The sequence below is a fragment of the Erythranthe guttata genome, chromosome 13 (genome assembly GCF_056151865.1).
Source record: "Erythranthe guttata isolate IM_541 chromosome 13, IM_541, whole genome shotgun sequence".
Lineage (NCBI taxonomy): Eukaryota > Viridiplantae > Streptophyta > Magnoliopsida > Lamiales > Phrymaceae > Erythranthe > Erythranthe guttata.
The window spans coordinates 12,846,374-12,858,413 of NC_142545.1; the positions used below are offsets into that span (position 1 = coordinate 12,846,374).

The 12,040-nt window shown below is 35.2% G+C and overlaps 2 protein-coding genes across 7 annotated transcripts; both read right to left on the bottom strand.

Moving 5' to 3' along the window:
* Positions 1–581: 581 nt before the first annotated feature.
* LOC105957105 (UDP-Glycosyltransferase superfamily protein) lies at positions 582–6,324 on the bottom strand. 4 transcript variants are annotated; one of them, XM_012981024.2, is made up of 17 exons: positions 6,017–6,324; positions 5,565–5,674; positions 4,805–4,838; positions 4,076–4,131; positions 3,858–3,995; positions 3,351–3,499; positions 3,168–3,257; positions 2,999–3,065; positions 2,858–2,921; positions 2,650–2,764; positions 2,257–2,411; positions 2,057–2,167; positions 1,916–1,977; positions 1,764–1,816; positions 1,571–1,646; positions 943–1,071; positions 582–807 (listed from the first exon to the last, which is right to left on the bottom strand). In XM_012981024.2, the coding sequence occupies exons 2-17, from the start codon at positions 5,655–5,657 to the stop codon at positions 784–786; spliced, it is 1,416 nt and encodes a 471-aa protein (XP_012836478.1). In that variant the 5' UTR covers positions 5,658–5,674; positions 6,017–6,324; the 3' UTR covers positions 582–783. The 4 variants fall into 4 exon arrangements, with proteins under 4 accessions (XP_012836478.1, XP_012836477.1, XP_012836479.1 ...); XM_012981023.2 differs by having other exon boundaries at positions 5,975–6,324; XM_012981025.2 differs by having other exon boundaries at positions 2,650–2,755; positions 5,975–6,307.
* Positions 6,325–7,535: 1,211 nt separating this feature from the next.
* On the bottom strand, positions 7,536–12,040 carry LOC105957108 (glycolate oxidase 1). Of its 3 annotated transcripts, none has more exons than XM_088812575.1 (12): positions 11,655–12,040; positions 10,800–10,963; positions 10,558–10,682; positions 10,034–10,080; positions 9,539–9,616; positions 9,321–9,445; positions 9,167–9,233; positions 9,015–9,077; positions 8,839–8,908; positions 8,641–8,741; positions 8,021–8,125; positions 7,536–7,933 (listed from the first exon to the last, which is right to left on the bottom strand). In XM_088812575.1, exons 2-12 carry the CDS (start codon positions 10,937–10,939, stop codon positions 7,742–7,744), a joined length of 1,113 nt encoding a protein of 370 aa, XP_088668701.1. In that variant the 5' UTR covers positions 10,940–10,963; positions 11,655–12,040; the 3' UTR covers positions 7,536–7,741. The 3 variants fall into 3 exon arrangements, with proteins under 3 accessions (XP_088668701.1, XP_012836481.1, XP_012836482.1); XM_012981027.2 differs by having other exon boundaries at positions 11,458–11,669; XM_012981028.2 differs by lacking the exon at positions 11,655–12,040 and adding an exon at positions 11,397–11,529.

Here is a 12,040-nt window from a genome sequence, read left to right on the forward strand (position 1 = left end):
TAGTTCATGAGCATATTCAGTGGGCTCATTTGCCTGAGGCCAAGGCTACCTAGGAGGATTCGGCGGAGATTATGCTTCGGTTTCCTCAATTTCAACCATGTGGACATGGTTGTGTTAATGGGGAGGGCATGCAACGATATTAACGGGTACGTTTCTGTTCCAGCATTTCTTTTAGTTTCCTTCTTTTATTCCAAAGCGAATGAACTGTCGACATGGGCATTGGCTATAAATAGCTCCATAACCGTATTCAGTTGTAAGCAAGTTCAGTGGTGAAAACCCATTTTCTAGATTTCAGTACAGTTCTCCATTTTCGTTCTCTTTGATCCAGATCGAGCTTTCGATCCTAATACAAGTTTGGTGATTCATCTATTCGAGAACATTCGATAAAATTGGAGTGATAAGGAGAAGATCAACATCACCAGAGATATTATGCATAAAATGAGAAATGGCAAGTTTGGAGATTCATGTTTTGTGTAGAGAACTTCGAAGAGTGAAATAGGACAGCAGTTGTGATGCAGTAAACGAATATTATATATTATTTATCATTTATCTAATTGTGATGGCCACCTATATCAACATTATAATTTATAAGAGTGATGATTTTATTAATTCTAAAGCACAAATTCACAAGTAGAAGATCGTACAGTACAAAGATCCGAATTTCTTTCTTGCTTAAGGAAAAAAAAAAAAAAAAAAAAACCTCGAAACCGAGACTTCCTCCGCTTATCCTTTAAACTGCAAGTTCATTTTTTCTTTTTTCTTTTTGTGCCATTCTTGCAGTATTCAGGTATAGTTTTCTGCGATAACCTGATAAAACAATGTGCTTATTATATAAGCTGGTCCGAAAAAGAAAAAAAATTAATCTAATGGCAATTTCAAGGGCGCCAGTGTTTATATTGCAGAAGTTGATCGAGAGCAGCAGAAAATGTAAATCTTTTTTACCTCGGTTATTAAAGGCTTGGCATGTTCTTCCCATGTTGTTGCCCACCTAACTGAAGATACCCTTTCCATCAAGTTTGACCTCATCGACTTCAATGCATTGCATTTTTCTGGAAAACCCTCGAACAACATCTGTAGCAAACAATATAAATGATTTACTAATTTTCCATTATATTTTTGCAGATAATTCCCTGATATAACAAGATGAAGTATCTTCGGAACTGTTTATTTACTTTTAATGATGTGAAGTTTCGACTTCGAACATTAGTATCATTATTTGCAGGGAGAGAAATCCTTCAGAAGACAATTCATAGTTACAAACAACCCCAACTGAATTTGTAAAACGTCTACTGTTTCATTTTTTACAGCATTGAGGTTGGCCTAGTTAGTATCTAGAGCATTAATCGGTTAGAAAAGTTTGTTGGTAACTGAAACTGGCAATAGCAACTAGCAACAAAATGGAAACTAATAGCACCCGTGGTACGAGTTTCATATGTTCTCGTGATTCTCAAAAATAATTTTCTAAAGAATAAAAGGGAAAAGAAAAAAAGTGAACTATAAGTTTGATATGTTACATCAACTTGCCCTTTGCAATTTTCGGAGCTCTTACGAATACTAAAGAGAAGCTTACCATGAGTTCATCAGCCAGTTCTGAAGATGACGAGAAAAGAAGGCCATTCTTTTCAACATCTACCAGCTCCTTTATACTGAAACAGGTATCAAATTGGTTATAACATATGGTTATATTATTTTCGTGCTGAAAATATAGTCTATCTTAATAGTAACATGATCGTACAAAGAAAGAACTCCAAAATTGAACTTACCAAGAATATGAAACAGCACAGACAGGTAATCCACAGCCAAACATATCCACAACCTAATCAACCAAAACTTTCAAGTATAAGGATTTCTGCCAAAAGAAGGCAACTTTCTACTAAGCGCAATACGAGAAACTTCCTGACATATTAGTGCATACCTTCATGGGAAGATCCAACCCTGACGACGAAGTATGCAAACAGACACCTAAATCTGCTGACCCTGTATGCATAATAAAGGAAAAGACACTGTAGCGTTCGGATAGAAAGCGATATAATAGGTCCTGAGGTATACCACTTACCAAGAAGCAAGGGATAATCCTCTGCTGACAGCCACATAGTTCTGAATGCTACACGTTTTAGATTAAGTTTCCTTATCTTCTTCTCGTACTTTTCCTTTTGAGGTCCTTTACCTTCACTTTGTTCGTCCGTTTTAGAATATATAAGGAGAAACTAAAAAGTAATAAAAACTTGATTGATGGGCTGTAAAGATATATGTTACCAGTAATAATGAACAGCAACCGCGGGTATGCAAATTGTTTTTCATCCCAGCAGATTTCATCCCCAGTTTTGTCATCCTCACCTAATAGTGCAGCAACTCGTCTATCATACATAAGAGCTGCTTCTAGAAGAATGCCAAAATCTTCATCCGGGGTCCTGTATTAAATTGTTCTTCATTGTCCATCCATGTCAATAATATATATATATATATATATATATGTGTGTGTGTGTGTGTGTGTGTGTGTGTGTGTGTGTGTGTGTGTGTGTGTGTGTGTGTGTGTGTGTGTGTGTTCATCAATTTCCATTCTTATAATTGTAGTAAAACATTAACTAACAAAAAATAAAGAAGTTCGCTTAAATTATGGCAGCAAACAATTAGTTGGCAATAACATACCAGCTTGTGCTGCTAACAACGAGTGCTGGCCTGTTTTGCTTCAAGAATATATCAGTGCCAACCTTGGTTGTAAAAGGTGTTACACTAGGATCATTGTTTTGTGGTCCTGCAGATCCTGCCACATGTACTTAATCAGATGGGCTTAAGCGGGAATATACTTGATATTAGTTTTCAATCGACTAAACATAGTATGTTTTCCTTTTTTTACCGTTGCTTACGCAGTCTCGACGGCCATATGGCTCGTTTATATGTTTACTAATCCTGCAAAATAACTAAAAACATGGTCGACTTTAAATTTGTTAATTCACAGCTCTTTTGAAGCTAATGATGCCACACAAATTTTGCTCACACTATGTTTCTCCTCAAGTGAAGCAGGCCGGAAGAATTCAGGTGGTTGATCATACAGAACAGTGGCTCTACAATTACGTAAAGTATAAGAGGACACAATTAATCAACACTTGACAAGTGAAAATGTAGACAGTTTTGAGATATAGACAGTTTTGAGATAAAGCTCTTACTTAATTCCCCAGTTCTGTGATAACTCATGTTGCATTGCCTTAGTCACACACAAGGAACCATGAGCCATCTTGCCACAACCCTTCTCAATCCTAGTCATAAATCATATATCAAAGCTATAATCTTGTGCGAAAAACAGGCCTCGAAAAATACATGAAACAAAAAGAACTGGGATCAGATTATACCATCGATATATTGCGACAAAGAGACTACTCCTTCCAAGGGACAGTGCAAGCAGGGTATAGCCAAAATTATGCCAATCAATAATGAATGCTGAATGTCTCAACCAGCTGGCGAACTTGACAACCACTAGAGTAGGAACTGATGGTGGATTCTGCCGGAGCAACAATATGTAATTTTAGTGGAGTTCGCTAAATATGTGAAACTGGATAATGATTGATCTTGGTTAATAAAAACAGTCTTTTATCATTTTTGCACTGTATACGTCATCCAGTAAGCTATAGAAAGGTCAAGTATTTCCAGCGTATTCAGAAAAAAGTATATGAAGACAGCATTTTCCATAGCAAAATTAATGCTAAACTGGATTATTTACCAATCAGAAGAGAAAACCATCTACCATCAAGACTAGTATTAAGAACATTAAATGAGTATGGTATAATTTTTCTACAGATAATTAGCATGAGCCACTCAAATAAAAAATCTGACCCAAAAAAAAAAAAGATGAAGCTCACCTGCACTATGAAAACATCAGGAGCTGGTATCTTTACACAAAGATACCAAAGCAGCACAAAAAACTGAAATATAGGCTTCAACATTAGAAATAAGGGACGGAAAAGTTCTGGAAGACGAGGTAGAGTCGGCCATTGCGGCTGTGCAAAAAAATAGAAATTGTATCAAGAAATTGCAATTTTCAATACATTCAATCTAGAAGTAACATCCTTAATCATACCATTTTGTGTATATGGATTGATTGGTGCTCTAACACTGAAATGTGGGGCTCTGAACCTATCCAAAGATCAAGTAGGAAAAGATACGATAAGTGGTCATCTGTTTAGTAAATGCATTACCCAAAAGAAGAAGAAAAAAAGAATTACACAATCAAGTAGGTTTAATAACTAATAGAACTAAGCAATAATTTCCAATTTTTGCAGTTCAAAATTGATTTTCAACAGGCAAAAATACAGTGTTGGGTCCTCCTTCCTACAGATTATTGTCTATACCGTGTTATAGGATTTTTTACCTTCTTTGACTGTGCTTTTTATAGGATTATATGAGTTGTGTGAGAGGAATCTAATGCTTACTCCAATAAATGTGCATTTTTAGGTACATTACTATAGAGCTAAATATTATCTAGAAAAGCGTTCGAACAGCTACTTGTTAAGCATAAAATCCACCCATATCCCATGTCCATAAGAAATAGAAACAGCGATACAATCAGTAAAATAGTAATACCGATAACAAGAGTAATTTACAAAATCGAAAGCATGAACCAATATCAATATAAGTTAGTGGTAGCCAATTATATCGCATTCAGTTCAATCAAATCTTACATATAACCTATAATTGACATTGCAATAGTATATGATGCAGAAAAAGAGTTATATAATTAAAGAACAGAATCATGCTTAAAAAAACAAACAACAGATTTTCATTAGGCCATCACAGAATACAAGCATACCTCCATATGCGACAATATCAACTTCCAGGAAGGTCTGCAAGAAAGTCGGAAATTCATTATACTAAATACCCAATAAGATAAAATAGAATCATACAACACAGTACGAAGAAAGCAACTTATTTTTCAGACAGATAACAAAGTTCTTCTAATTTCACAATTTTGCTTTCCAGGTTTGGCTAAAGTAATATTGTTGTACTTCTAACATTTCAACCCGCTTACTTTCAAAATTTTGTCGTTAAATTTTGAAGCTGTCAGTCCGTGAAATAGAAATATCATAAACCAAGTTTCGCTATAACATTAGATAGCTCATTGTTTACAATGGCTGCAATTGTACATGGTCAAAAAGCAGATAATTTAAAAATATATAAAATTTTGGTAAATCCTTTCCCTTATAAAAAATTAATAATTGATTCAATGTCTATAGTTAACATACTTGATAAACAGCTTACTGCTTTCTGTTTATATGTTGGGGGTCTGCCTCTCTGGCTTATGAGAGTTTGAGAAGGAAAAAAAAGAACAGATTTAAGATTTACTTACGTCGGAGAGTACATTGCTACAGTGATACACATGTTAGTATTGTGACGGCTCATATTTTTACTATCATGCAACTCCTTATAAATACCAGACGAATATAACATAAAGGTGAAAATCAATAGCCACACCTAATCTTTTTCCTTCAAAGCTCTATGCATGTTAACAACCACAAAGAATTTCATGCGCTTATATAAGAATGTATAAATGTAAAATAAATAGGGAATACCTGACGAGCAAGAGAAAGCGCATGGTATTGCATTCGAGGGCTACGGCCAATGTCACCAAGCACGACCACGGCGGCCCTACCTCTCTTACCCATCGAAGCTCCTTTGTCCCCTGTATAATTAAAGGGAAGAAGATAATTCGCATAACAATTCTACAACATATTGATTTCATATAATAATTCTCCATAAATAATTGTAAAAATCAGCTAAAATAGATCGATATCAGCTAAATGTTCTTCCAAAACTATGCTAAAAATCACATCGATGATAGGTCAGTATATATCCACTGAAAAGAAAGGCTTAAAAACCATGCCGGAGTTGGCTAACTCTCAACCCAAAACCACTCACCACCTCAGTTATCTTCATGCACAGACCAAATTATAGGAGAAATTAACTGTACGAATGAAATCACCTGGTGGCTAAGATTTCAAAATTGGGGGTTTTGGGGAATTACTAATTCAAAAGTCGATCCGGAAGAAAATTCGAGTTGAGCGGTGAGAAGGGGGGCTAATGGCGGCGGATTGTGAAGCCCGGCGAGGCGGCGGAGTGAATTGTAGTAGTTCAGCGGTAGACGGTGGCTCGATCGGTGGTGCAAATGAATTATAGGGAGGAGCTGGTGACTGAATTGATGGCTTTTTGGTGAACAAAGACAAATTAGAAAGAACTCGAACGAACAAGAATTTGATCAAGGCTTCTATTTTATACCAAAAACAAAATAAAATGTATGTCATCATATGTGATATATGTATGTACAATTCTCGTGTTCTACCTATTATCTGTAAAAATACTAAAATACTCAAAATGTATATAAAAACTATTTAAATATGATTCAAAAACACATTAAAAAAAATAAAGGGCTAATTATTGGTGCCTTTGAGGTATGTTAAATTACGGAAAAAAAAAAAAAAAAAAAAAGCATTCATGTTTGGGTGATTACAACCACCTCTTAACTATGAATTTTCTTCTGTGTTTATCGTTATGATGTCAAATTCACCAGAATCTTCTAGATTATGTGGAATGTTTTGTGTTGTGTACTTGTTGTGTGTAAAAAATGCAGTTTCAGATGCACCACAATTGATATTTACAAGCACATCTTATCATTCAAAATGAGGAGTTGAAATTGGGTAAAACAGGTACAAATTGGAGATTATTTCACATAATTTAGAATATTCCACTAAATTTGACACCGTAAGTGTAGACGTGAAAATCAAAAACTCTATGTTGCATTTTGTTGTTCCTACACGAGGATGTATTTTGTTGAACTTTCTTTTGGATTTTTTTGCACTTTGTTGGCAACTGGCAAATTCCAAATAAAATTATGATAATCCTCATTGTATCCGAATTTGGAACAAGAAATTATAAATTAATGTAATTTTCAAAGTTCCGCTAATTCCAAGAGGTTCTGAAATCTAAATAGTTTTTTGAATTCCAAAATTTTTGGAACGAAAATTGAATCCCATTTTTAACTTTCAAAAAAATTGATTTTTTTTTTTTTAAATCGATTTTCGATTCATACCATCTGATTTACACCCCTAGCAATATTTATATGAATATATTTGTACAAACATATATAAGTATACATAATTTATAACTACATATGGATACATGTATTTCATAATTTATTTCTATTTACACGTGTCTCCCACATTCCCATAAAAAAAATGTGTTTCAACGTCTCAGTATCCCCGTTTCGCCATGTCCATATTTTGGTGTATGTGCTACATATGTATCACTTAGAGGTGTTTGGCTAAACTTTATTCGAACATTTGATAAGTTTGTACATCTGAATTATGATAAGTTGTTACGTTTATTTTTGAAAGTGTTTGAATAATGGGCTTAGCTATTTTTGTAAGCCGCCTCTAAAAATTTCCAAAAATAACACAACTTGAGTATATTTTGATGCTTTTTTCACCTTCTTTTTTGTAATTAAGAAGCAAATAGGATGGCTCTAGAAGCAAATAAGAAGCAAAGAATACACAAATGGAGTTTGACAATAAATTAAAAATACATATCTTGTTCATCATCATTCAAAAGCTTATCATTTATGTAAGAAACACCCATTCAACAACATAAGAATGAGTGAACCAATGAAAAAAGAGAGATGGGGCTATTTGACAACGTAAAAATCCGAAAAAGCGAAAACAGTTGCCCGTATAAACATATGTTTGAGGCACTGCTCTTATAGCCTGGCAGATGGGAGAGCCTTTGGAGCATCCCACTCGGTCGAAATGTGATTACGTGTGATTTCACTGAGCGAACGACACCCGCTCAAAGCCATAGTCAGCTCAAACTCGTCGCGCAACATCTGCAGTACTTTTCTCACACCGGCCTCTCCTTCAGCAGCCAATGAGAACACGACAGGTCGCCCAATCTGAATGTCAAGACCACGAAATATAGTTTAATAAAAAAATTGAAGTTACTCTCAGTACTCGTGTTTTTGCACGATTATTTGACTTACGAAGATGCCAGATGCTCCTAGAGCCAATGCCTTGAAGACATCTGTCCCACGCCTGACACCTCCGTCCAAGAATACTGGCACTCGGCCTTGTGCACCTTTCACCACCTTATATTGCAAAGAAACGACAAAAAATTAGCCTCGTAAATAAATAAAGGGTAAATTACAACCACCCCCTGAGGTATGGTCAAATTAAGAAAAACACCCTCTTGTTTGGGTAATTACAACCACCCCCTCAACTATAAATCTTTTTACACGTCCACCCTTGCGGTTTCAAATTTAGAGGATATTCTAGATTATAAGGAATATTCTCAATTTTGTACATGTTTTATCCCATCCCAGCTCCACATTTTGAAGCAAGATGATCATAAGATGTGTTTTTTGGCTTGTATATATCAGATTGTGGTGCATCAAAAACTGTATTTTTGCACAAAACGAGTACAAAATAGAGAACATTCCACGGAATCTAGATGATTATGTTGAATTTGACACCATAAGGGTGGAGGTATAAGAAAATTCATAGTTGGGGGTTTTCGTAATTTAATCATACCTCAGGGGGTGGTTGTAATTTACCCATAAATAAATTAAAAAAAAGCTTTCAGACGAGATGAATAGATAGATACCTCTTCCAAGGCCATGATAGTGGAAGGGACGTAGTCCAGCTGGCGAGCACCGTGATTGGATACAATTATACCTGCTGCTCCACTCTGGACGGCGATCCTTGCTGTATTATTGTATTTCATCACAAGTAAATGAGAATTTCTAAATTTAATATGCAGTTGAATAACTGAAAAAGAAGATAAACGAGTTACAATTCTTACCATCTTCAGCAGTGAGTACACCTTTCACAAGGATGGGCATTGAGGTTATTGTTTGTAGCCACTTCACATCCTGTCAACAATCGTAAATTGTGTTAGTCTCGATATTTTTGGTGCCGATTATTCAAATTAAACCAATTCCTAAACACATGTGTTCTCGAGGAAGACGATTAATTTACCTTCCAGCTCAAAGTGCGATCAATTTGACCCGCAACATATGAAGCTAATCCAGAGTCATTAGCCTACAATACAGAATGTAATCAGTTCAAATGTAGCATAAAACCGACAAATTGTTCAGACGAGGCTAAAGATTTATGCATGCATCGCTTACTTCGTCCATCTTTCCAAGATCCAGCCCTTCAAAGTTCTTCAATGTCAAATTCGGTGGCAAAGTAAATCTGTGTAAGAGCAAATCACAGCTTCTTTTAGCAAATGCAAGTGAAATTATTATTACACTTTTAAATGTATGAATTTGTAATTTGAACCTGTTCTTAATGTCGGATTCTCTGCGCCCCAGTCTAGGGGTATCCACAGTGAGTGCAATGGCCTTGAAACCGGCCTTTTCTGCTCGCCTCACAAGCTGCTCCACAACTTTCCTGTCCTTGTACACCTGAAACAAAATTTCAAGATTAATCCTGCAATAGCAGATAGATTATCGAGTAAATGCATCAACAAATGTAGATTGCGATTTCCAAAATCTTACATAGAGCTGGAAGAATCGAATTCCAGGTCCTGTTGAAGCAACTTCCTCAACACTTGAAGTGGCCCATGACGACAATGTCTGAAATTAAATTCTTGACGCATTAGCAAAAACAAGCAAAATATGTCCGCTATAAAAGTATGGCAAAAGTTTTAATAACAAAAAATAAAGAAATGTGGCATGCAAAGATGTATCAATTGCCAAGTAATAATTACTGGTAAGTGTGCAGCAGTGATTGTGTACATCCATTACCTATAAATTCCAATGCTAATCCCAAATGGTTATGTTATATATTTCAATCACAATATCAAAAGTCTCTTATACATAAATGAAAATCAGTACCGAATTATTTTCAATCTATCTAATAGCAAATATTTTCCATTTTATGACCAGTGGCAAATGTATCATCTATTATCAAACTATATATCTGATTGCAATATCCAATAAGCTTGAATTTTGAATTACAACAGAATTACAGAAATAGGAGAGGAACCAAACCATAATTGTATTAGCTGCTGATGCAGCTCTAGCCGTTGCATACTCTCCTGCATAATGGAATTTCCAACACAATTAGTTATGCTAAAAGCAAATGCAGGATACTGGCATGAACGAGTTACTTATTTAATGGATTCAGAATCAGATTGGCAAATTTTGATGTCAGTTACAAAGTTGTTTCAAACCTCTAATAATTACTTTGTTAGGAACAAGTGTAAAAGTGTTGAAGATAAACTTCTATATTTGACATTATCTAGCTCGTTAAGCCGAGGATATCAGGCTTTCCTGAACTTTAAATGACACAGAATTACATGACTTCACAAAAGAATAGTTACAGTTACTAAGTATGACAGTTTAATTGCAAAAAAAAAAAAATAATGCAAATCCAAACTGTGTGGTTTTGATTGTCCAAGCTTAAAATATTGCACACTGCATTGAGTAGCCTTTTAATTCACTGGAAGAAAATAATTATACATAAGCCTCTTAGATAATCTCCTTTCAAACACTTGTGCAAATAAAACCGTTACCTTCAGGATGGGCCATTTTCTGCATAGCAGTAGGGGCAATCATGATAGGCATCGAAATCTTGAAGCCCAAGATAGTAGTGGTCATGTCAATCTTGCTCACGTCAATTAAAATCCGAGGCCTAAACCTGTTTTTTTTTATTTTTTACATGTATCACCAGACGAAAGTAACATCGATATATACAAAACACAAAAGATTAGCAGCTATATATATATATATATATATATATATATATAAAACTCACAAAATTCTGGAGAATGCATTTTGGTTCTCAGCCAAAGTCCACTGGTCCTCTGCACCCGATGCATAGTAGTCGTAAACCATCTTCGGCAATTTTTCCTTGGCAATAGCCTGATACTCGGTCACGTTTGTTACCTCACCCATGACTGTAATTGATTTTTCACGTCCCTACAAACGATCAAAATAGTATAGGAAGAACCCATATCAGATCAGTTACACTCCCTTGATTTTATTTCGTTTTGTTACTATAATCAAAAGGTTCGTTCGGTATATCGGTATTGTAACTAAACAAGAGTTAGATAGTTTGTGCTGGTAAATAATCTCTAGAAAGTAGAAACACATACAAATTTAGTCAAGATACAAAACCATCAGAAAAATCTAACATAAGAGTTTCACAAGTGCTTGAAAGACACACCCTATAAGAAAATCTTGAACAAATCTACACAAGTCAAGTAACTATACTAATTGCACTAGCTGAACTCAAATAACCCCATCACCCCAAATTTGCAGAAAAAAAAAAAAAAAAAAAACCTTTCCTCCCAATTCAGAAAGAGCCCACAAATCAAAGAACAAAATCAATGCAAAGAAAGAAGAATAACACCTTGAGTGTGTGTGTTTCCAAAGAGAGAGGGAGAGAGAGAAAGCTAGAGAGAGACACAGACCTTGAGGCTCAAGAGTGCATGGAAGGGGGTGAAGCAGTGGAGGGGCTACTAGTACTAGATAAACTTGAAAAGAGTGAAGCAAGAAAAATACCACAAATTTTATTTTATTTTTGATTGAAAAAACAAAAATTAAAATTAAATTAAATAATTCAAAAAAAAAAAAAAAAGGAAAAGGGATCGAGGAAGAAGACAAATACCACAAAATTGAGGATAGAAATTGAAACCCCATCCGATTAGGGCACAACTTGGCTGCTCTCCGCCACATGCGTCAATTTGTGCTCCACAGTTCTTCTTCATTATCAACCTCCGCTGAAGCTCTACTTTTTTCCACACAACACACACACACACACACACACACACAGAATAATTACTGATCGATTTTTGTAGTTTATGATGTGGTTGAGAAAATTCAAATACGACACAGTCTAATCTACGTGATAATTCGATTCCATTAGAGATCTGCTTGACGAAAGGGGGCTCTGTGAATTTTCTCCTGAGAAAACTCTCGTCGCTGTATTCAGTATTAAATACATCGGAGAAATTGAACAAGTACTCTAAAGAAACCTAATATTCGAATAATGTT

Bases quoted from the DNA above. Each gene is read 5' to 3' on its own strand.
- LOC105957108 (XM_088812575.1), bottom strand. From the start codon at position 10,939: ATGGGTGAGGTAACAAACGTGACCGAGTATCAGGCTATTGCCAAGGAA. The intron at 9,078-9,166 runs GTAAGCGATGCA...TCTGTATTGTAG, and splicing joins ATCTTGGAAAGATGGACGAA to GCTAATGACTCTGGATTAGC. The intron at 7,934-8,020 runs GTAAGTCAAATA...CTTGACATTCAG, and splicing joins TAGGAGCATCTGGCATCTTC to ATTGGGCGACCTGTCGTGTT.
- LOC105957105 (XM_012981024.2), bottom strand. From the start codon at position 5,657: ATGGGTAAGAGAGGTAGGGCCGCCGTGGTCGTGCTTGGTGACATTGGC. The intron at 3,500-3,857 runs GTGAGCTTCATC...TTGCTCCGGCAG, and splicing joins CTGATGTTTTCATAGTGCAG to AATCCACCATCAGTTCCTAC. The intron at 3,066-3,167 runs GTAAGAGCTTTA...ACGTAATTGTAG, and splicing joins TCACAGAACTGGGGAATTAA to AGCCACTGTTCTGTATGATC.